The sequence below is a fragment of the Moschus berezovskii genome, chromosome 6, assembly GCF_049115385.1.
Source record: "Moschus berezovskii isolate FMDL1 chromosome 6, NW_MosBer_1.0, whole genome shotgun sequence".
NCBI classification, from domain to species: Eukaryota; Metazoa; Chordata; class Mammalia; order Artiodactyla; family Moschidae; genus Moschus; species Moschus berezovskii.
Genome location: NC_142465.1, coordinates 69,475,525 through 69,500,434, shown reverse-complemented (window position 1 = coordinate 69,500,434; position 24,910 = coordinate 69,475,525). Strand labels below are relative to the sequence as shown.

The window sequence follows — 24,910 nt, the reverse complement described above, 5'->3', positions numbered from 1 at the left end:
GTTCAATCAGTCATTGAACCTCCCTCCCACCCCTCTAGGTTGTAAGACAGCCCGAGGTTGAGCTCTCTGCATCACACAGCTAATTCCCACTGGCTATCTGTTTTACATATGATAATATATACGCTTCAATGCCACTCTCTTGACTCCTCCCACCCTCTCCCCCCACCCCTGCCATGTCCACAAGTCTGTTCTCTGTGTCTGTCTCCAATGCTGCCCTGCAAATAGGTTCATCAGTACCATTTTTCTAGATTCCATATATATGCATTAATATACCATATTTGTCTTTCTCTTTTTGATTTACTTCACTCTGTATGACAGGCTCTAGGCTCATCGACCTCACTAGAACTGACTCAAATTCGTTCCTTTCTATGGCTCAGTAATATTCCATTGTGTGTAGGTACCACAACTTCTTTATGTGTTCATTAGATAAGTGCTGAATGAAGTCTGCCATATGGTGATATCACTCTTTCCAATTGCTATTATTTCCATACATTAAAATAAATACCTAGCTATTAAATTTTTTAAAAATTAGAACCAAGCAAAATTATTGTAAACCACTAAAATCATATAAGCCATCCATCTAACATACTCTGGTCGACTCTGGACTGCACAGCAAAACTGCACATTAGAAGGCAGAGTAACCCTCCTAAATTAGCTACCCACTCTAATTTTGGCAGCTGAATATTGCAGTACAGAAGACTTTCAGGAAACATACGGGAGAGCTGTCAACTCTTTAGTAATGTACATTATTTGTAAAAGTATTAGGCTTTTTGAGTTTTAACTTTTCAAAGTCATGAAATGACACTGAAAAGACCTACACAAAAGAAGCCCCAGAAATGGAGAGAACAATGATGAAGCTTAAAATATAAATCTTTCATTAACTGAACAAAGCTACTTAGTTTTAACGGGAATAAAAACTTTGACAGAGTCAGAATGGATCACAGGAAGGACTTCCGTTATTCCAGATCAGGCGGCACTTCAGATCTTTTTTTATATAAAAATTCTGAAACTTAGAATAAAACATGAAGAAATGATTTTTAGGGATAAAATATTAATGCACTATTAATGTTAAGAAAAGAATACACAGCTGTCTACTGGATACCAACATACAACTTATCTAAAGAACAAGGTTTATCAAATGTATATTCCAGTGGGTACAGGAAAGATTTTCCAGAATCCCACAAAAATGGAAAAAGCAACATATTTAATTCTGTTTGTTGCTCCAGGGGAAACTCCAACTGAAGCAGTCTTTTGAGCAATCTGCTTCCACTTTCCTGAGAATGAGAACCTGTTCCCTTAAGGCCATACTCATCTCACCCTTTTTCTAATTCTCTTTTTGGAGACATTCCAGAAAAACACTGCTTCTATTTTATAAATGCTCCAGGGTTGAGGCTAGTCAAACAGAACTGAAAAAAACCCTATTTATCAGAAGAGTCCCAGGAACAGCATGCAACCTTTCCCATACAAAGAAAACAGGGATGCCTGATTTCAAAGATCCATCCTTCAGCCTTGAAGAGAAGAATCAGAAGCAAACACTTTTAAGTGCAACATGTTCTTCTTGACTATGAAAAACTCCAGAAGCTGTGCACAATGTTTAGGGAAAATGTGAGAGGAGTTATGTAATCTGGCAAACAGGGCCAAGTTCTAGAAAAGTGCATAGCGTTTCTGGGTACACACAGTCCCATTGTGGGTTATTATCAGAGGCCTGGCTGGGTCTCTTACACCTTCCTCACAACTTCCCCTGCAGAGAAGGGAAGGGGGAGGACTAAACACTGATAAGGTGAACCTCGAGTTTGGGAACCTGATAAAACATCCTGAACATCTCTTAAAACCAGAATCACTTTGCAAGTCTCAGCTGTTTTTGGCCAAATCAGCCATACAGTCTCTTCTGGTGTGTGAGGATACCCAAACCCATGATGTTTCCTGAAATGTAAAAAGAGCCTCTAGGGTCAGCTGACTGCATTTTATCCAAAGTTTTTTTTTTTTTAATCCATGCAAATATCGAGTTGGTCAAAAAGTTCATTGAGGCTTTCTGTTAAGATGGTATGGAAAACCTGAATGAACTTTTGGTCAATCCAATAGAACCCACCGCTAACAGAGAGGCAGCAGATGTAGGAAGTCAGGTAAAATAACACTTTGAAGCAATCCATGTAATTGGAATATTTTGATTTTTATGAAATCTTTGGATATCAAAATCCTCTCAAAGGCAAATTGTGCTGCAGAAGTCTAGTTGCAGGAAAATTCTCCACACACTGCAGATTGGCAAAGCCTCAGAAAATGAAACATTCAGTTATTCTACTAACTGCTTATTTTTTAAATTGTCTCTTGATATGAACTGACGTTATTATATACTTTTCTCATTCAGGCAAACCATTTACCTCTTTCTCCATTTGTAATCCTTCTGCTCTAATATTTCTTTCAAATACTTCTCTCTTTTCCATCTGGGGGTTGGATTTTCTGTACACAAGAATGTAGTCAATTCGACATTTTCCGTCTCTGAAGTAAAGGCCATTTAATTTGTTTTTTTCTGGTACTGTCTGCACACAAAGAGAAAGGGACCAGTTTAAGACACTTAAAACTAAGCCTTGACTGAGTAATGTTAAAGAATAACTAAAACTAAATGAATTTTCCTTGTTTTATCAAAATTACACTTTTATTAATGAAAAATGTAAACAACAGAAAACAAAATAAAAATTGGAAAAAGCATTTAGTCTAATGAACAAAACTTAAAGATACCCAATGATACCAAAAGTTGCCAAGGATGTGGAGCAACTGATATTCTACAGGTGAGAGTGAAAACTGATATACTAACACTGGAAAACACACTAACATCATTATGTAAAATTGAATACTGGCATATATAACCCTAATAAATTCCTGACAAACCAGGAAATGTGTATATGAATGTTCACAGCAGCATTATTCATAAGAGAAAAAATTTTAAATGGGAATCAATGCATATCAATGAATAGGCGAACATAAATAAATTTTATAGTCATATAGTAGAATATTATACAGCAGGGAAAAAGAACTACTGATGCATCTTATAGTAAGCAAAACCTTAAAAACAACATTGACAGAAGAAAAGCAAGTCACAGAAGACGTCATACTGCATGATGCCATTTTTTACAAAGCACAAAACAAAATCAATGTAAAATAAGTTGTTAAGGCTACATATGTATGCATGGTAAAATGATTTTTAGAGCAAGGTAATAAAAAATGCAGAACTTCAGGAAGGCAGTCCATCTGGTAGAGGAGAAGGATGAGACTACATGTAGTTTGATGGTTTTAGTAATACTTTTTAGTTCAGTGTCTCTCAAACTTTTTTGCCCACATAGTAAATATTTTCCTTTGTGATATTTGTGTATACAGTTATAAACAGCACAAGGATATGCCAGACCTCCAAAGTTATTGCTAAAGTCCATATTCTTGCAGCAATACCATGCATGCAACCTCATTCAAAAGAAAAATCTCAGCTGGGAGAGATGGAAATAACATGTCTCATACCTGGGCAGGTATTTATAACTGATGACCAATCTTCACTATTTCTGGCTTCTGCTCAGAAGCCCACCCAAATAAACACTATTAGCAATCATCTGCCAGGCAAGGGAACTATTCAGTAGATTTAGCACATTACCATCTATCTGCAAAACCAGCCAAGGCTTCAAGAGAAGGTTTAGCAAAGCCGTAATCTCCCTCAGACTGTTCAATCACCTCTAAATTAAGGGGATTAGACTAGCTGCTTTGTGAAGTGCCTTTCAAGGTCCTTCCTTTGTGCCATATTATGGTATCCAAAGTTTCTGTGTGAAGAAATGCTGACAGAATGAGTTTTTTTTCTTAAAACACACACACACACAGATAAGTAGTGTATAGCATTTATAAAAAGAGGTCTGGGAAGTTTGATGGAAGTAAACAATTTTTCCTGCTCAAAGGTGTTATCCTTTCACTGACTAACAGCCTCTGGAATAACAATAACATTAAGAATACACAATAAATTAATGACTCTGATCTGTGTTCCTATTACCTAAACCTAGTGCATATACTAGTGTCAGTTGCTTAGTCACGTCTAATTCTTTGCGACCCCGTGGATTGTAGCCCACCAGGCTCCTCTGTCCTTGGAATTCTCCAGGTAAGAATACTGGAGTGGGTAGCCATTCCCTTCTCTAGGGGATCTTTCTGACCCAGGGATTGAACTTGGGTCTCCTGCATTGCAGGCAGATTCTTTACCTACCATCTGAGCTTCAAAATAACTGCAGATGGTGACTGCAACCATGAAATTAAAAGACGCTTGCTCCTTGGAAGAAAAGCTATGACCAACCTAGACAGCATGTTAAAAAGCAGAGACATTACTTTGCCAACAAAGGTCTGTCTAGTCAACGCTATGGTTTTTCCAATAGCCATGTATGGATGTGAGAGTTGGACTATAAAGAAAGCTGAGTGCTGAAGAATTGATGCTTTTGAACTGTGGTGTTGAAGAAGACTCTTGAGAGTCCCTTGGACTGCAAGGAGATCCAACCAGTCCATCCTAAAGGAAATCAGTCCTGAATATTCATTTGAAGGACTGAGGCTGAAGCTGAAACTCCAATGTTTTGACCACCTGATGCGAAGAGCTGACTCATCTGAAAAGATCCCGATGCTGGGAAAGATTGAAGGCAGGAGGAGAAGCAAATGACAGAGGATGAGATGGTTGGATGACACCACTGACTCAATGGACATGAGTTTGAGTAAACTCTGGGAGCTGGTGATGGACAGGGAGGCCTGGCATGCTACAGTCCATGGGGTTGCAAAGAGTCAGACACTACTGGGTGACTGAACTGAATTGAGCCACTAGGAAAGCCTATATACAAAGAAGATATTAAACTCCACTGAGACACAGCTGAGCAACAGCAAATGCTTTTAACAAAATACTTTTTTTCCCCAAAAATAACACATGAACAGATGGTCTGTTTATAATTGCAATGAGTTTCTGTGCTCTTAGTTTCCAGATTACAGAGGCGAATAGGAGCTCAAAGAGGCTATAGACAACACAGTCTACCGAGGACTGGTCCACTTTACATCATTGTTCCACATGATGGGAGATTTCAACAGGGAATCCATTCTTGTAAAGCTAACTTTTGACTAGTTAGCCATACCTAAAATGTAAATCATTTTAAAATGATGAGTGTTTTTAGAACTCTTCTTTGTATAAGCTAAATACCTTTAGCTATAAGAGAAGTGCATGACCCACAGAAAGTCTGTTTTGAGTTAGGTAGATTTCGGATTCCTGAAATGTGCTAGACCCCCAGAGGTTTTCAAAAGCGTGTAAGACTTCACCCCTTCTTTTCCCCCAGGAGCCCCCAGTTCAATGAGATGACTTTAAACAATCCACAGGAATATGCTTTTTGGCCTGGATCAAGAATTTTGTTTTTATGAAATGGCACGCTCTTACCTCTCCCCCAGCTTCCAACCTGCTAGCATCATCTGAAGTACTGGTAAGATTTCCGGGGTGAAGGAGAGAGTCATCATCTTTGCAAGGACTGTTGACAGCTTCTAATTCATCAAAAAGAATATTGACATCCTTGGCCACTAGAACCAAAGTAAATACATTACAAATCAAGTCAAGAATTTGGGATATTAAAAGTAATACTAAAAGTAAAGACATCTCCCTCTGGCTTCATAGTTTTTCATTGTTTCAATTACACCTTGAATAAAAGATATATTATTTCCAAAGGAAAAAGACGTCAAATGTAAAATGTGTTTAACCAAATAGTGTCTTCATTAGGCCAAGGAGAAAGACAATGTGAAGTAAAGTGAAGTATCTCCACAATATAGATATAATTTGTCTTCCATGATAACAGGAAGTGTTGTTTTGTTTAGCTTTCCTTCATATAGTTGTTTAGCATGGGTTAAGACTTCAAAGTACTCATTTTGTGTATTTTTAAAAACTTTTAATTGGAGGATAATGGCTTTACAAGGTTGTACTGGTTCCTGATGTACAACATTGTCAATCTGCTATTAGTATACATATGTTCTCTTCCTCTTAAGCCTCCTTCCCAGCCCCACCCCCATCCCAGTCATCACAGAGCACCAAACCGAGGTCCCTATGCTATACAGCAGCTTTCCGCTAGCTAGCTGTTTTACACATGGTAGTGTATACATGAGCTTCAGTGCTACTGCCTCAATTCATTCCACCCTCTCCTTCCCCTACTGTGTCCACAAGTCCATTCAGTACATCTGCATCTCTACTGCTGCCCTGCAAACAGGTTCATCAGTATCATTTTTTCTAGATTCCGTACATATGTGTTAATATACAATATTCATTTTTCTCTTTCTGACTTACTTCACTCTGTGTAATAGGCTCTAGGTTCATCCACATGACTATAACTGACTCAAATTTGTTCTTTTCTATGGCTCAGTAATACTCCATTGTATATATGTACAGCAACTTAAGATCTCATTTTTTATTGGAGAATACAAAAAACAAAAATTTTTTGTTTTCATTTAAATGCTTCCATGTCTTATCTACTATAAATAGGGTTGCTATGAACATTGGGGTGCAAGTATCTTCAAATTACAATTTTCACCTTTTCCGGATATATTCCCAGGAGTGGGATCACTGGATCATATGACAACTTTTAGCTTTTTTAAGGAACCTCCATTCTGTTCTTCACAGTGGCTGCACTTACTGACATTCTCACCAACAGGGGATAAGGGTTCCTTTTACTCCACACCCTTGCCAACATTTATTGTTTGTAGATTTTTTGATGATGGACATTCGGACCAGTGTGAGGTGATACTGTATTGTAGCTCTGATTTGCATTCTCTAGTAATTAGCAATGTTGAGCATCTTTTCATGTGCCTGTTGGCCACCTGTATGTCTTCTTTGGAGTAATGTCTATTTAGGTCTTCTACCCATTTTTTGGATTGAGTTTTGGGTTTTTTTTTTTTTTTTGATACTGACCTGTATAAATTTGTTCATATATTTTGGAAATTAAGCTTTTGCCAGTTACATTATTTGCAAATATTTTCTTTTGAGTTCATAGGTTGTCTTCTCATTTTGTTTATGGTTTTCTTTGCTGTGCAAAAGTTTTTAAGTTTAATTAAGTTCATTTGCTTATTTTTGCTTTTGGGGTCCCTTCTATACTGACTTAAATTTTATTTTTTTATTTTTTATTGGAGGCTAATTATTTTACAATATTATATTGGTTGGTTTTGCCATACATTGACATGACTCCGCCCCGGGTGTACATGAGTTCCCCTTCCTGAACCCCCCTCCCACCTCTCTCCTCCCCTTATCCTCCCTCTGGGTCATCCCCATGCACTGTTCACTTTTTCTTTGATGCTTTAAAAATAACTAAGGATTTTTAACCTATCAGAAGCTGCTGGCTAGTATAAATCATAGTAGACTGAGTTCTATTTACCCAAGCATATAAAAGAGTATCCATGCTTTCATCCAAAAAAATTTTAGAGGTGTGCACACTGTGTCAGGCAGAGATGTGTAGTGACTGAATCTTGGTGAATAAAAGTGATGAGTCTTCCTGCCCTTGTGGTAATAACAAAACAAATAATCAAAGAAATGTGAAGTGTGGTGAGTGATATGAAGAACAAGAGTGAAACGGGGTGACCAGGATCCAAGTGTGTGATTTTGGGCAATTCATTTAACTGCAAGTTTTTAACTGTAAAATAAAGTTGACACAGGAATAAAATGAACATTTATTGCTTACTGTAGCAGGCTGAATTATGGCCCCCAAAGGTGACCTAATCTCTGAAATGTATGACTGTATAAAGCTATATGGGAAAAGGGACTTCATAGATGCAATTAAGTCAAGAATCTTAAATTGAGAAGATTATCTAGGATTATATGGATAGGGTCATGTAATTACAAGAGAGACAGTAAGGTCAGAATCAGATAGACACTGGAAGATACGATGCTGCTGAGTTTGACAGTAGAGGACAAGGTCACAAGTCAAGGAATGCAGGGGTGGCTCTAGAACATAGAAAAGGCAAGAATGCAGATTCTCCCCCAGAACCTCTAGAAGGAACACAGTCTTGCTGATACCTTGAAGATGTCTGACATTCAAAACTGTAAGATTAGAAATCTGTGCTGTTTCAGCTTACTAAGTTTGTGGTGATTTGTTACAGCAGCAAAAAAAAAAAAAAAAGGAACTAATACACTTATTAGAGGTTTCTAGGCTGTGAGGCTACAAATGAAAAACATCAAGGTCTTTTCATACAACCAAGTCTTAAGAGCATCTACACTGGACCAGGTGCTCAAGTAGAAGCACTGACATTTTTGAGGAAGCACAGTATGTTGTGGGAGGTGTCAAGGTCACTTCCCTGACCACCCGATGTAAAGAAGCTGCCCTTCACCCAGGTACCCTCCATTTCCTCTCTCTGCTCATTTCCTTCCCAGCATGTATCACAGTCTGAATTATTTATTCGTTTTCTTAAATGCTGGATGTCTACCCTATTAGAACTTAAGTTTCAAAAGAACAGGGACCCTGTCTGTGTTGACTGGTATACAGAGATCCAGGCATGGAGTAAGCCCTCAACTCATTTTTGTTGAATAACAGCCAATGTAGGAGATGAGACATAAGTGACCCAAGTTTAATCCCTGGGTTGGGAAAATCCCCTGGAGGAGGGCACAGCAACCCACTCCAGTATTCTTGTCTGGAGAATCCCAGGGACAGAGGAGCCTGGTGGGCTACGGTCCATGGGGTCGCAAAGAGTTGAACATGACTGAAGCGACTTCGCATGCACCCACACAGAATGACCTCAAAGTGGTCAATGTCTAATGATGTGTGAGAGTATTTTTCTTCACTGTTCTATGACTCTGGGACCATGCATATATGTTTCTCCTAATGCAACGTTTACAAGCCAGGAGCTCCATCATTTCAAGTAGATATTGATTAAATTTTCAAGGAGATAATGATGACTTTCTACTGGTTATATCTAAATAGGATCAAAATATTCTTTTAACATGGGAAGACCTGATTACTATTTCAAACTCCACCCCTTAGCTGTGTGAATTTGTGCTCCCATTTCCTCACTGGTGAGACAGGTATAGAAACCTTCTCTAAGGGTGACTAAGAAGATTATGTGAGATAATGTACATGTCAGCAGGGTGGCTGACATATGGAAAATCCATGAGAAATGTTGGGTTTGTCAATTTTAGACTCTGGGACCTTAAGTCAGCACTTTAGCGTTATCAATACAAAAAGGCAGAGGAAGCATTTACAGGCTGGAGTGGTTGTTCAGAGGGATGGACTGGGATGAGATGTGAGTTAGAGAGGGAGGCTAAAGAAGACAGACACTGAGATTCTTGTCATGGTGACTGGCTCTCACTGGGGAGAAACTCTCGAATATTCATTCATTCATCCTATGCTTTTGCCAAGATAGAAAATTACCGGATTATCTTCCACCAGTATCACCTTCTGGTGTTGGCACAATCTGTTTAAGAAAGCTTTTGACATCTATGATTCTCAACTGGCCCCAAACTGTCACCCTGAAGACATCTCGTATGGTCTAGGAGGAATTTGTTCTCACAGGGTGATGCCAGTCATATCTACTAGGAAGAATTCAGGGATGTTGATAAACATCCTACAATGCACAGAACAGCCCTTACAGTGAGTTCTCCAGCCCAAATGTTAATGGTGCTGGGGTTGAGAGGTTCTGCTTTGCATTAAAGGTCCAACTATTTTATTCTAGAGGGACCAGTTAATTTGGGAAAAGGGAGAGAAGCCCTTTGCTTTCCTACTGCTGCCCATCAGAATATTAATATTACGGGACTGATACTACCTGAGTGCTCAAGGGAAATCAGTACGTCTCTGATTTTTAGAGAATGAGTGATATGAAGGCACCATTATCACCTGCCAATATTTCAAGAGCTTCAGCCAAGATAAGAAATGCTGAAGTGTCAGAAAATGCTTAGCCAAACACGTGATCAGTAAGAAAACTGCAGAACAGGTAAACACTCCACAGAAGACAGAAGAAACGTATGTCCTTCATCAGTGTTTCAGCATTGTCACTGATAGAGCCGCTTTAACTACAACGTAAGTTTTAGGAACAAAGTACAATCTCCTTTGATAGCAATTTTCATTCTTTTAAAGAAAACAACCTCCAACTGTGAAAGTGAAAGTTGCTTAATCCGTGTCCAACTCTCTGCAACCCCCTGGACTGTAGCCTGCCAGGCTCCTCTGTCCATGGAATTCCCCAGGCCAGAATACTGGAGTGGGTAGGTGTTCCCTTCTCCAGGGGATCTTCCCAACCTAGGGATCAAACCCAGGTCTCCCACACTGCAGGTGGATTCTTTACCATCCGAGTCACCAGAGAAGTCATGTAAACACTCCACAGAAAACAGAAGAAATATGTGGCCTTCATCAGTATTTCACCACTGTCACTGATAGAGTCGCTTTAACTGCAACATAATTTTGAGAAACTAAGTACAATCCCCTTTGATGGAAACTTTCATTCTTTTAAAGAAAATAACCTCCAACTGTGAAGTTAACCAATTTTTAGAAATCTATTCATTCAATAAGTATTTATCGAAACCTACACTGTCCAGAAACTGGGGTTCAAGTACTGGACAAGACAGGCGGGACCCCTGCCCTCCAAGAGCTCATGGTCCAGCCAAGGTAGAAGCAGGACCTCTCTCTCCTCTGGGACAGACGTGACAAAGCTCCTCTTCATCCAAACAAGGTCACTTGTTAATACATCCCATCGCCTCCCTCATACATTGTTTCTCAAATTAAGAAATGTTTGATAATTATCTGCCTGGTTGCATTCTGTGATTAGGCTCATTAAATAAGAAAGAGAGCCAAATGTTCTGAGGAGTCAATTAAGAATGATGAGAGAGGGAGGAAGGGAGGGAATGAGAGAGAGAAGGAGGGAGAGAAGGAGAAGGGAGCGGGAGGGAGAAAAGAGAGAGAGGGAATGCAAAAATTCTGTTCTAATCAAATATGGACCTGCCTTGTATACAGACTCAGGAAGGGCCCTGTGAACAGAACTGGGCAGGTAACATGGGTTCTGGCATATGGCTACAACATATTTGGGAAAGCAAGGACCCAAATGACTTTCTTGCAAAAAGCAGACACTTACCTAAAGAAACCCAGGAACTAAACAGCAGGGACAAACACTGAACAACTAAAGAAGGGCCAAGAAACTGAAATTGCCTGGGAGACCAAAAATCAGCTAGCGACTCTGAGTCAAGCAACAAAGGCAGCAGGGAGAAAGATTTCTGAGGGCTGGCTTGTTCTACTCTCCCAGAATGGAAGCAGATCAGAGAAGGCAAAGGACCAGGAAGCACGGAGATCCTGACCTCCCTCATGTGATGGGAGGGCAAATTTGCCACAGTGGTACTGAATCTACTATCAAATATTTGCAATTATTTCAAATATTCTTTCAGTGAAAATAATTTTGTATATTAGCTCAACTCTCTTGGGAAAAGAGACTGCAAACATGGCAAGGGCTAAAACAAACAAATGAATTGCTTATCTTCTGCCACTTGCTCATTGAACCAACACTGAGCTTAGGTGCTGAAGGTATAAACATGACCGAGACATAAGTAGAAAGCCTCATACTTCCAGGCAAGAGGATGAACTTGAGGAATCAATGTTATAAAGGCAATTGAAAAAACATAGCAAATGTTTATTTTAGACTGTGTTAGAAACAATCTAAAAGAGAATAAGAAATAAATACCAAAAAAATCAAAGAGTTCAACTCATGGCTCTTTCAAAAAAACAAAAAGCAAAACCTCACCTTGGCATTATAGTCCTTTAATCTTGGCACTTTCTGAGGCAGAGAAAATAAAGTGAAATTATAGGTCACTGAAGAAGACATGAAAGGGCTGTGTGCACTATAATCTGAGTTTCTATATTTGTTCTGCAGAGTGTCAGTTCATTATACCATTGATATTTTTATCCTGAGTTCCAAATGATTACATCTGATACTCAGAATTCTGAAGGTATTATATACTGACCTCATAGCCTCATTAGAAAATTTATAAAAGGACACCTCCAGGAATAATTTAGAACACTAAAAAAAATTGTTCATGTCTCAGTTGAACACTGACCTGGCTATTTTATAACCAGCTCACCTATACATCTAGAGTCCCTTTCAGATGAAGGCCCAAGATGGCTCCAAACTTGACACAAGGGCTAGCAAATAGGAGGTGCTCAATGCCCATTTTAAAATAAATAAAAGCTAGCTTGCTGCTAAGTCACTTCAGTCATGTCCGACTCTGTGTGATTCCATAGACGGAAGCCCACCAGGCTCCCCTGTCCCTGGGATTCTCCAGGCAAGAACACTGGAGTGGGTTGCCATTTCCTTCTCCAAAAGCTAGCTTAAGATTATATAAATTACCTTTTTTCCCCTTATTCTAACTACCTCAGTGCCATTACCTTCAAGAATCTGTTTTTCTCTTGAATTCAGAGGTCAAATAGGAAGGAAGTGGGAAGGGACTACGATTTATTCAGAGCTGACTGTGTATGAAGAATTGTGAGGTCTGTTTTCTCCTTCGATCTTCAGAACACCTTATGGGACAGGTAGTACGAGAAAGAAGCCAGGTTCAAAGATGCTAAGTATGCTCACACAGCTCATAAGTGACAGAGATGAATTCCAACCCAGTTCTGACTCCCAAATGCAGGCTATTTCCAGCCAGCTCCTTTTTTTTGTGGAAGGCATTCTATTCTTCTTAAATCCTGTTTGGTTTTCAAGAACAGGAAGTCATTTCACCAGCAAACAATTATCTTGTCACAATTTTAACATTGATCTGAATCAAGCTAGACTTCACAGCTGTAGCCTGACAAATCTGATGCTTTTAAAAATTTAACAAATAGATCAAATTAAATGCTTTTAAAAATCCAGGAAAACACACAGCAGTACAGCTTTGAGCCACTGGAATTTTAAAAACCAAACATTGCTTTGCATTTATATGGTACTAGCAAACCTAGAACTTTCTAGATATTCATTACGCTTCAAATGAATTTGATAACAGCCCTAAGGCAGAGGCTGCCTGGTGAACCAAGAAGAAGAGGGTCTAATTTAGAAAATTTAAAATAAATAATTGGAAAGGACATAAATCCTGCCTTTGCTGGCTTTATTCCTTTCTAATAGGCCAGTGGTCTTCAAAGTGTGTTCCCTGGAACCCCAGGATTCTTTGGGGGAACTTCAGGGGCCATGGAAGGGGCAAAAAGGAAACTGAGTGGGAAAGTCCCACACCTTTTACCCCCCACCAACTCCAAATAGCTCAGTTATCTGTCCTAAGCACTGATGATACACGTAAAATATATTAGGGACAAAACAGATTCTGCAGCTTTAAAACGTTTGGATACCTCCACTAGTGTTCAGTTCAGTTCAGTCGCTCAGTCATGTCCGACTCTTTGCGACCATTAGTGTATTAGGCAACAATTAAACGGGTATGTTAACACTTCCCCAAACAAAAATTGGGGTAAGAAAGCCGGAGTCCTAATAGTTATAGATCTGAGAGCTGGCTTTTTCTTTTCTGCCTGAAAAATTTACCTGAAATACTTTAAGATTCACAATATCTTAAAAACAACAACAACAACAACACAAGTCATGAGATTTTTTTCAATGTGTGGTTATTAAATTTTTTTCCATTGGCTTTTCCTGGCTTTGTAAAGATACTGTTTTTAAACAGAGCATACACGACAGCATGGGGTACCCACAGCACACTCTGTAATGGGGCCAAGATCATTAAGTTGCTCCCAAGACAGCATGTTTCTTACGAAGAGCTCTTCATGCAGCTGCTCCATTCTAAAGAACGGACAGACACTTTGGTCATTCTATAACAAGGCGTCTAATGATGGCACCTCTTTCAACCCTGCAAATGCTATTTAGAGAAGAACTGTGTACCTAATCCAAGCTTTTCTCAATAGCTGTGGTTCCCTTTTCACAACTAGAAACAAGGTCAGTGATGTTCTGCATTAAAAATCCCAAGTCTACTGACCATAACTGCCCCTTCTCTGGAAAGAACATGAGCTTTGGATTTAGACAAGCCTGAGTTCAAACACTAGTCCTCCCACTTACTATTTGATTGGATTCTGTAACTTGTTCAAGCTTTAAGTGGGAATAATACAATATACCAGAGAGAACTCTTGCGAGGAATGAAGACAAGATAGCCACCAGTAAGTCCATAGTGCTTACTGTGTGCCAAGCACTAAGGGCTTTCCATAGATTGTCTATAACTACCTCCCTTTCACTGATATGGAAATTAGGGCAAAAAGAGTTTAAGACTAAACAAAGTAATACAGGTAGTTGCCTTAAGTGAAGCTGCTCAGTCGTGTCCGACTCTTTGCGACCCCATGGACTATATAGCCCACCAGGCTTCTCCATCCATTGAATTTTCTAAGCAACAGTATTGGAGTGGGTTGCCATTTCCTTCTCCAGGTAGTTGCCTTACTTGATGTCTAATTGCTATCAGTTCCCTCCTATCCCTCATCTTCCCCTTTGCAACAGCATGGCCATATGCATTAAAAATACAATGGTAAATCAGGGTTCAAGAAAGTGGATTGAGAATGACTCACCGGATGTCACTGAGAAATGACTCAGTCTCCTCACCCACAGAGCAAGAGCATCACCAATCTGGGAATAACTTTATGATTGCATAGGGACACTGCAGGCATAAAGGGCTTCCCTGGTAGCTCAGCTGTAAAGAATCCACTTGCAATGCATGAGACCCCGGTTTGATTCCTGGGTTTGGAAGATCCACTAGAGAGGGGATAGGCTACCCACTCCAGTATTCTTGACTTCCCTGGTGGCTCAGCTAGTAAAGAATCCTCCTGCAGTGTGGAAGACCTGGGTTCAGTCTCTTGGTTGGGAAGATCCCCTGGAGAATTTCATGGACTGTATAGTCCATGGGGTTGCAAAGAGTCCGACATGACTAAGTGACTTCCACTTCACTTCACAGCATAACAATCACCCAATAATCCTTACAGCCTCCCAGTTCTCCTTCCAAACACTTTGCTATTTGCTCTCTTTCCCTCCCAAGTCAATTAGAACCTAATGGACTATATCACAACCAAGTCTGCCAAGGCATGAATGCCACTTAAGAGTCCCCAGAGTCTGTATAGTGTTGGTCTTCTATATCCACGGGTTTCCCACCCTATATCCACTTCTATACCCACGGGTTTCCTTACCCTCAGATATCCAGAACCACACAAAGGTTCCAGAGGTTTTATAAATGGCAGAACATTTACTGGGATGACTCAGGTCTCCATGCCACATTGGCTACTGCTGAGCTGTCCCCTTTACGAGTTTACAGTGAAATTCATTCACTAAGGCGTTAACAAAATTTACTGCACAAGGGGGTGGCAGAAGATGAGATAGTTAGATAACATCATCAACTCAGTGGACATGAGTTTGAGCCAATTCCAGGAGAGAGAGGGAAGGACAGAGGAGCCTGGGATGCTTCAGTCCATGGGATTGCAAAGAGTTGGACATGACTTAGCAACATCCACACTCCATACTCTGCTCAAGGTCGGGTATATGACAAAGAAATAGAACAATGAGACTCCTGCTTTCCCAGAGCCTCCAAATTCCCTGATTACTGAAGGATCTGTTCCTTCCTGAGGCTGGAGAATCTCAGTCATGGTTGGCAGTTCAGGAGGCCCATGGGCAGTCACCCAAGGTACACAACACAGCATTCTCTCTCTTCCCACCCACCTGCAAGAAGCCATGCAGTAAAACCTCTGCAGGATACTCCAAGGGAGCTAGCTGGTCTTAGGAAATTCTCATCTCCTCTCTCTGCCTCCTCCCTCCCTTCCTTCCTCTCTCCTTCCGTCTCCTCCTACCTAAGCATCAAGCACTTAGAATCTCAGGATTTCAGATACCAAAAGGCAGGAAATTTAGGTAACACAGAACTCTGTTGAAACAAAGGCACTCAAGGCTGCTATGTTGGGATGGGGAGTGAATGGCGAGAATAAAAAGGGAGGGAAAAATAACATCAATGAAAAAATACACACTCAAACACAAATATCCCTTTACATTAGACCACCAAATATAAATGCTTTCCTACTACAAAGTAACTATGTTGCTTTCATTTTGAATAAGACAAAATTTTTCCTGACTTGAACTGTGCACCAAAAAGGTTCACCACTGCTTTAAAGTATTCCATATGACAGGTGAGATGGATACAAGAAAGGATGGATAAAATAAGTCTTTCCTTCCTTATAAGCCATACATCTGATATGAGGGAAGCTGAAAAACAACTTATGGATGGTTAGCCACTCTGAAACATCTTGTTTTGAACGGATGAGGCTATACTTGGGGAATAAGCAACAGAAAAAATTGTAAATGTATTTTACAACATAGAAGCATGGTGAAGGAATTCTTGCATCAAGGTGTAACACAAGAATAAAACTATAAAAATCCAAAGTAGTTCATTTTTTCCTAATCATTATTATTTCACTTTTTATTTAGTACAACAAGGGCTGACACACAAGGAAATACTGACTCTATCATATGTTAATCATATAGCCTCAGGATGTATATGCACTTTTAAAATGAAGACAATAGTATCTGCTATTACTTATGGCCATTTTAATAATGACAAGAGACAGTCAAGGGAGAGCACTTACCATGATGGCTGCTAAGACACTGAAGAAATATTTGAAACCTGTGTGTATGCACACACAAACACGCATACACAATGTTCTAGCCCAATCTTGAAGATCATACAAATACGTCCACAAAATCCTAAGAAACAGTGAAATCTTTCCATTATCCTGTTAATCCCAATTAATATGTTTGTAGTAGACAGTGAGTTTTACTGATTTTCAAATCCTATATTTTTTACATTTTTTAGTATGTCAGCCTCTCAAAGGTTTCTATAAATAATCATTTAAGGCACAGTCCCTTGAAGGACCACACTACGTGATTTTAGACTGAGAAATTTCAATGACCTGGTTAAACATCTGAATTGTATTTGGAGTCTCTAGTTAGAGATTGAAGGTAGATAAATGGACCAAATCTTTCTCACCAGAGATGCCCCAGACTGTGTGGGTAGCTTCCCAAACCTACTTAGCATAAAACTTTGCTTTTTAAACAAGAAAATAAACAGATTAAATTCTCAAACATTGGAAGATTCTTAAACCTATAAAAATTGTGTTGAAATGAAATAATATTTCCTTTTTCTTATTTTTAAATTTAAATATTAAGTACTCACAAACTTATATTCTTCTGTTCACAGAGGGCTCACCATTCTAAACTATAAAACAGTTAACATCATAAACAAGTCAGTTTTTACTAAGATGTGCTAACCAAAAATACTATAAAAATGGTTTTATGAACACTTAGCTCCCTTTGACAGAAACTCATTCAGCCCTAAAAAAGTTCAACTTCATCGCCTGCACTTGCACAGAAGCCAACATTCATCATTTATTAGAAAATAATCCTTTCAGCAATGTGTAATCTATCATCTTTCAACCAAATGAAGTAATTACATAATTTTATAACTTTCCATGAAAAGTTAATTTCTCTCCAATGTCTACTAATTTGATTTTTATTCTCCTGGGGAAATTTTTTTCTCTTTTATTCAGCAACTGAGTATGAAGGGATTCCCCACCCAGAACAAATACTTGGTCCTTTTAAGTTTTCATTAAAAGTATTTCTCTTGGAAGTAGTCTCATCTTCAATTCCAGGTCCCTTCGCACCTCGGTGTTTACTGAACACATTTCTGAAAGAATTAAAGGAAGGTGGAGACCCTCCTTTCTAAGTTGGTCTCCACTATTTATCTTAATGACATTGGCACTGACCTTCTTCCATCCTAAACTGTCCTACCTGTGAAGTGGATATATTAATTATCTCGTAAGATCGAGGGGTAATTTAATGACAAAAGAGGATAAACAGAATTAAAATGCTTAAAACTGTTCATAAGAAAATAGGGAAACAGAAATATAATTTAGAAATGTATACTTCATTGCAGAGAAAGGCAATGTCACAAAACTCAAAGTAGTAAAAATTGCAGATCTGAACCCTTCAAATCCAATATTAAATAACACTATTTGATATTGAAAGAGGAGCATAATTACCAAGAATTAGAGCTCTGTTAGTGAAACACAAATGTTAATGAGTTAGTTTGTAATACCACATCCCCCACCCTCAATGCTAAATCCGTAACTTGAGCAAATGTATTGATTATGATAAAGTTCTTGGTGAAAACTATGTAACACAAAATAGAGGAAGAAGAGTAAACACTAATTAATCAAAATGCTGAGAAAAAAGGAATTTACTTCTTGGTCACAGCACTGCATCAATGACTTCATATACCCATTTTGAAGAATAAATTCCTGATTCTGGACACTTCCCACTACTGATACTTGAGCGAAGGAATATTATTCTGGTGTCTTAAAGATTTTTCTTCGTTATGATTAATCAAGGAATCTAAAAAATTATAAGACCCAGTGATTTATTAAATATTATAGCATACTAGGAGAAGACAATGGCAACCCACTCCAGTACTCTTGCCTGGAAAATCCCATGGATGGAGGAGCCTGGTGGGCTGCAGTCTATGGGGTTGAGAAGAGTCGGACATGACTGAAGCGATTTAGCAGCAGCAGCAGCACAGCGTACTAAGATTTTATAATCCCTCTACAATTTTCCCACCAGGCTTCATCAAAGACCCCAGTACTATGTGGCTCAGTTTCACAAATCAAACTGGCATTTCACTAACCATCTCTTTTGGTCTCAAAATTATTTTACATAGTATCTCTTTTAAGACATCATTTTATTTTAAAGCTTGGCATCTAAGGTTTCTAGTTTTATTACCCCTTCCAAGTATTATAATCGCTTCTCCTTTCACGGTGAATTTAAAATTGGAGTGAAACTTACTTTCTTGTATTGCATTAAGAATCTCTGAAAAGTCCACATCACTCCTTGGCCCGTCAGGTAGTATTTGCATATCCAGCTGGTAGCTTTGCAAATCCACACCTCCTTCTAGAGAAACGAAAGATATTCTTGGAGTTTGCACTGGTTATCAGACAGCCCAGCATCAGGGTCCCAAGGAGAAGTAATGTCAAAATCTAAATGAACAGCCAACAGCTGGCTGGTTTGCCAATGGATCCTCCCACTTGGACAAATGACTTTTTAAAAATGAGCAACATTATCAGCCATTTGCCTCTTATGGGACCAAAAAAGTTTAATTGTATTTCCAAGGCAAAAATAAGGCAATTACTTTATTAAAATACCACCTACTTCACAGAATTTATGGATGATTTCCTAGATGGGGAATATAGCATGCTGACCTCTACCCAAGGACACTTTAAATTATTCTCAGCTTCTACATGGTTAAAACAGAACATTCCACACTAACACTTTGTCAGACCATTTTCCTTAAAATGATAGTAATTGATCCAAAAGACAGGATTCAATATTCCTGATATCACAGAAAAAAAGGTATCAATTTTTTCACAGTTGGACTTCCCCTGCTATTATCATTTACTTTTCAATTATACCAGAATATTATAATTTGTTCTATGAAGTAGTTAAGGCTCTTAAACTAGGTTTGCCAGATGTATTTTTGGTGTGTTCTAAAGAAAGAAGTTTTTTTTATTTTTCAGAAGTTTTTTTTATGTTGCTCTGCACACCTATAGATCCCTGAAGGAAGTCAAAGAAACCAAGATATCAAAAAGTAACTTTATTGTTAACAATAACAAACCTCTAAATGCTTCTTAAAATAAACGGTAAGAACTGGATGAGTCTGCAAGGGCTAAACATCAGTGCTAAAATTAACAGAGAGCCTGATAAATAGAAGGGGGCACACTCTAGCTTCCAAAATTTTTGTAGAAATAATTTTTTCATAAGCCCAGTAATTATTCTCAGCTTTGAATTAAAACTTTAATTATATCCCTAAAACTCAAAAAGAATAAGACACAGTTACTATCCTATAACAACATTCATTCTGGGAGGGAAATGGACACAAGTAACTATAACGGGCTTTCCTGGTGGCTCAGATGGTAAAGAATAGGCCTATTACCATCTGAGCCACCTGGTAGGCTGCAATCCATGGGGTCGCTAAGAGTCGGACATGACTGAGTGACTTCAGTTTCACTTTTCCCTTTCACACATTGGAGAAGGAAATGGCAACCCACTCCAGTGTTCTTGCCTGGAGAATCCCAGGGACGGGGAAGCCTGGTGGGCTTCCGTCTGTGGGGTTGCACAGTTGGAGACACGACTGAAGTAACTTAGCAGCAGCAGCAGGAGACCCAGGTTCAGTCCCTGGGTTGGGAAGGTCCCTGGAAAAGGAAATGGCAACCCACTCCAGTATTTGTGCCTGGATAATTCCACAGAGGGGCCTGGTGGGCTACAGTCCACGGGGTTACAAAGAGTCAGACACGACTGAGCAGCTAACTATAATAGAAAGGTGAGTTTTAGGAGGGCAGGAACTTTTGTCTGCATGCTGTAATCCATCACTGAGAACAGTGTCTATTACAACTAATGTAGATGGAACGAATTAACAAGGTTATGCAGTACTTATGAAACAAAGGCAGCAGAGCTGCACAACACATAAAGCTATTAAGCTCAGATTCTGCAGGCAGACAAACCAGCATTCAAATTCTTATCTAGGAAACAATGAATCTCTCTAGATCTTAGTTTCCTCATTGATGAAACAGGGGTGATAGTAACAGTCGCATGGAATAGCAACGAAGGCTAAATGAGGTAATGCATGAAGGGCTCTTAGTTGTCACACAGCACTCAGTAAATGGAAGCCATTACTCTTTTCCTTTTAGAATTTTACTTATATGTTTATTTTTGGCCGTGCTGGGTCTTCAATGCTATGTGGACTTTCCTGCACTGGTCATTACTCTTACCATCCATTAGGTTTATTAAACAATAGATTTATTAAAGCAACTACAGGTAGTTCTTTTAGGTTTATACAGAAACTACCTAGCTATTGAGGAATGAGAAGGAATGCATAAGTCAATTATTTGGGACCAGCATGAATTTAAGTGATAGTCCAGCAATGCAGACATAGCGGTGAATTTTTAAGTGCGTGCGAGCAGTTGCCTCATTACAAAGTCTGAAGTTACCTGTGAGATTAAGCTTCTTGATACAAAAACAAAGATGTCTTCCTGCTGGTCTAGAACTTAAATGCACTATCTGCTTTCTTCCCTCCCATGGTCAGCTACCTTGAATGGGGAAGGAAAAGTTCTGATGCTTTTCAACCTCTGCTTAGGTTAATCACTGTGCTCAATAACCAGAGACCCAGAGATTTCACAATGACATCGACATAAAGAAAAAAAAAAAAAAAGAATATTCAATACTACTTTTCAGTCAGACTCTGTGCCACTTACTTTATTATTTCACTTAGTTTTCACTCTAACCTTGAAAAGGAGATGCAGTAAGAAATAGTAATTTACCCAAAAATGTTACTAAGTTGTAAAGACATAATACCAACCCATGCTGTTAACTAGTCGTTCAGTTCAGTTCAGTTCAGTTGCTCAGTCGTGTCCGACTCTCTGCGATCCCATGTATCACAGCACGCCAGGCCTCCCTGTCCATCACCAACTCCCGGAGTTCACTCAAACTCATGTCCATCAAGTCGGTGATGCCATCCAGCCATCTCATTCTCTGTCGTCCCCGTCTCCTCCTGCCCCCAACCTTTCCCAGCATCAGAGTCTTTTGCAGTGAGTCAACTCGTCGCATGAGGTGGCCAAAGTATTGGAGTTTCAGCTTTAGCATCAGTCCTTCCAATGAACACCCAGGACTGATCTCCTTTAGAATGGACTGGTTGGATCTCCTTGCAGTCCAAGGGACTCTCAAGAGTCTTCTCCAACACCACAGTTCAACTAGTCTTTAAAACTACTCATATCCAAGCAGTCACAAATACAGGCTGCTAGAAATGAGAACATTTACCACTTTTTACTGGATTCCAATAGTTCATGATAATACCAATATTCAGGACTTTTGGACCAGGACAAAAGTCATTACATAACCTAAGAGGCAAATGACTTCTAAAAGTAGACTGATAAATAGAAGCCCAATTTATTTACTTGGTGTCTGTCATAGGAGTTCATAAACTCATCAAGTAGTAGTTGTGACTATTAAACAAATTAAATAGCTGTAATTTTTCATCACTAAAATTCCATAATTTTTAATAAATTTTTGGTAGAGGACAGGTAGGAGCATAGGAAGTCACAAAAGAAGCAACATAAAAAGGCATTCAGATCAAAGTCTGTCTTTAAAGAATATTAAAGACATGGAAAAGAAAAAAGTGAAAAAAGTAGATACAAGCATACAGATAAATATATAGATATCTCAAGTATATTAAAAACCACACTTAAAGGAAGAAATACTCCATTGGGTACAGAAGCTCTCTGAGCTGTGAAATGATGGGTATTTTTTCTTTTATTCATTATCTTTCCTATGCTTTTCACCATAAGCAACATATTTTAAAGTGATTTAAAAATTCAGATTGTGGCAGTAAAGGATATTCAGCATTTAAAATTCAGAATTCAAGACAAACTATGGATATTAAACCATTAAAGGACTAATTTAATAAGAGATTTTCTAAATTAGTACAATTCTTAACCTGTGTAAGTCAAATAGCTCTAAATTACAAGATGCAACACTCTCTTCATAGTAAACATTAGGATTGCGTTTAGAATCCCTAAGATACAAGGCCTTTTTATTCCTTTGCTCTCAAAGAAATACAAAATACACTTTCATAAAATATAATGCTGTGGAATTTCTGGCAGTAAGTCACTCACTAAAGTCTAAGATGATGAAATAGGGAATGCTGTAAAATAAGAACTTTTGTAACCTTTCCTAAATGGAGAGTGATCACTGTACAAGGATATTTTCAAATGAATCCTTCAAGGTGACAGTCTTCATCTTCAGCACATACTGCCCAAGTGAAACAGACCGAATAACTTCAATATACAGGAAGTTGTGTGTCTACTTTGGACTTCTGATATTTAATTATTTACTGTTAGTCCTGTAGCACTGGTGGATTTCTAAAAGTTGAGAATTGGACTCCTTCCTGTGGTCACGGATGTCTCTGACTTTGAGTCAAAACACAAAACTGAAAAAACTAGGCAAGAGGTGTCATGGTTCCAAACTGAAGGGCCTCAGTAACTGACATGTAACTAAGTCAATCCCAAGAAAAATAAACAAGTTACCTTATACAGTGAAGCTAAAAACATACCTGAAGTGGAGAACCTACTAAACAATTTCTAAAAATCAAAAGTAGCTACAAAATTCATGTGATCTCCAAATTTGCCTTAATCTTTTCTCACACTGAATTGACAGGAGTGATTATATTCAAATCTTAACTGTGATCTGTAGTATGAGTGAAGTAGAAAGCAATTTCAATAAAAAGCAACCTTGATAACACATTTAATAAAACATCTTCAGTTGAGGAAACATCTTAAAAACTCATTTTAGATTTGTATCTAGCTTATTTCTCTGATGGCTCAGAGGTTAAAGTGTCTGCCTGCAATGCGGGAAACCCGGGTTCGATCCCTGGGTCAGGAAGATCCCCTGGAGAAGGAAATGGCAACCCACTCCAGTACTCTTGCCTGGAGAATCCCATGGAGGGAGGAGCCTGGTAGGCTACAGTCCACAGGGACACAAAGAGTCGGACACGACTGAGCAACTTCACTTTACGGGGAATTTAACTAAATTCTTATATGCTAAAGGAACTCCCCCTCAAAGCTTCAAATACGAGCTCCTCAATTAGCAAGTATATTGATGCCTCTCCCATCCCATCGCTGTCTTTAGAAATTCCTTCCACTTTTAGGACCCATCCTGAATGTTCTATGTTTCAAGCCATTTCCTGATCCTAACAAGTAAATACCATTTCCCACTCACTAAACCCATGCAGTTATCTATATTTTATCTTTTTTTACCGTACATATTTTCCATAAAAAATTAGGTAAAGTATGTAGCACCGTGTAGACACAGACAAATCTGAGTTCCTAGTCCTCCCCGTCCAGGTTTCCTCCTCATTTCTAGCACCTCTGACTGCACTGTAACATGATGAACGCTTGGCACCAAACTGCATCCACCTTTTCATTTCCTACAGAACTCAAGACAAGGCCTTGGACATATTAGTTGCTCAGTTAATGCTCTTTTACTCCAATTTCACATGACTCGCAACAGCAGTAGATATAGACTAAGAAATGGCCCAGTTTTCCTTTCTTGTCCACAACTTTAACCCCTCTTGATAGTCATCTATAGATGACTAGGAAAGGCATATTCTAAATCGTGCATTTTCTCTTTTCAGTAAAATCTTTTAAATTTTTGTCAAATAATAAAGAAAACCTTCAAATACCAAATGACTCAGAATGAACATCAACAATAGACAATTCTATCCTTTTTTCAATCCCAATCCTATTCCCCCAGTCCAATCACTTTTAAGAGTTTCTGTTTTTACTTCCTTTGGACCTCTCCATGGGTGTACTTGTTGATTGCTGATCAATTTTATACAGTTGACCCTAGAACTGCACAAGTACACTTATATGGCAATATTTTTTAAGAGCAAATATTTTAATACTTAACAGTGGTTAAGTGGGATAGAAGTTTGAATCCATAGATGTGGAGGAATCTCAGATTGGGAGGTACAGTTATAAATTAATTATACACAGATTAACCACCACCACAACCCCATTATTTAAGGGTCAACTGCTCATTACACAGTTTTCTGCTATGATACAAGACAATATAACTTATATTACTGCTGCTCCCCCTTGCCCCTTACCCACCTGTTTACCAGTTATTCTATTTTATCACCTTTGTTTAGTGGCTTTAAATAAATTACTTAAAATTCAACTTCTTTGTTCAGTCAAAAAGAGGTGAGCTTATATTTGTAACAAACACAAGGTGATATAAAAAGCATATTCTTCTGGAGGATTCTAACATTGGAAACTCTAGATTTACATGTGGGGTATTCCACCGGTTCTGGAAAAACTTTCCA

At 38.7% G+C, this 24,910-nt stretch overlaps 1 protein-coding gene across 5 annotated transcripts in view; it reads right to left on the bottom strand.

The window, feature by feature from the left end:
• ANO4 (anoctamin 4) overlaps window positions 1-24,910 on the bottom strand; it is a 473,781-nt gene that overhangs the window by 201,540 nt on the left and 247,331 nt on the right. For 4 of the 5 annotated variants that reach the window (XM_055395515.2, XM_055395519.2, XM_055395516.2 and 1 more), the window contains 3 exons: window positions 18,826-18,930; window positions 5,429-5,565; window positions 2,379-2,537 (listed from right to left, as the gene is read on the bottom strand). In XM_055395515.2, coding sequence (XP_055251490.2) covers window positions 2,379-2,537; window positions 5,429-5,565; window positions 18,826-18,930 — 401 coding nt within the window. The remainder of the gene's footprint in view (window positions 1-2,378; window positions 2,538-5,428; window positions 5,566-18,825; window positions 18,931-24,910) is intronic. The other variant, XM_055395518.2, reaches the window with a different exon arrangement.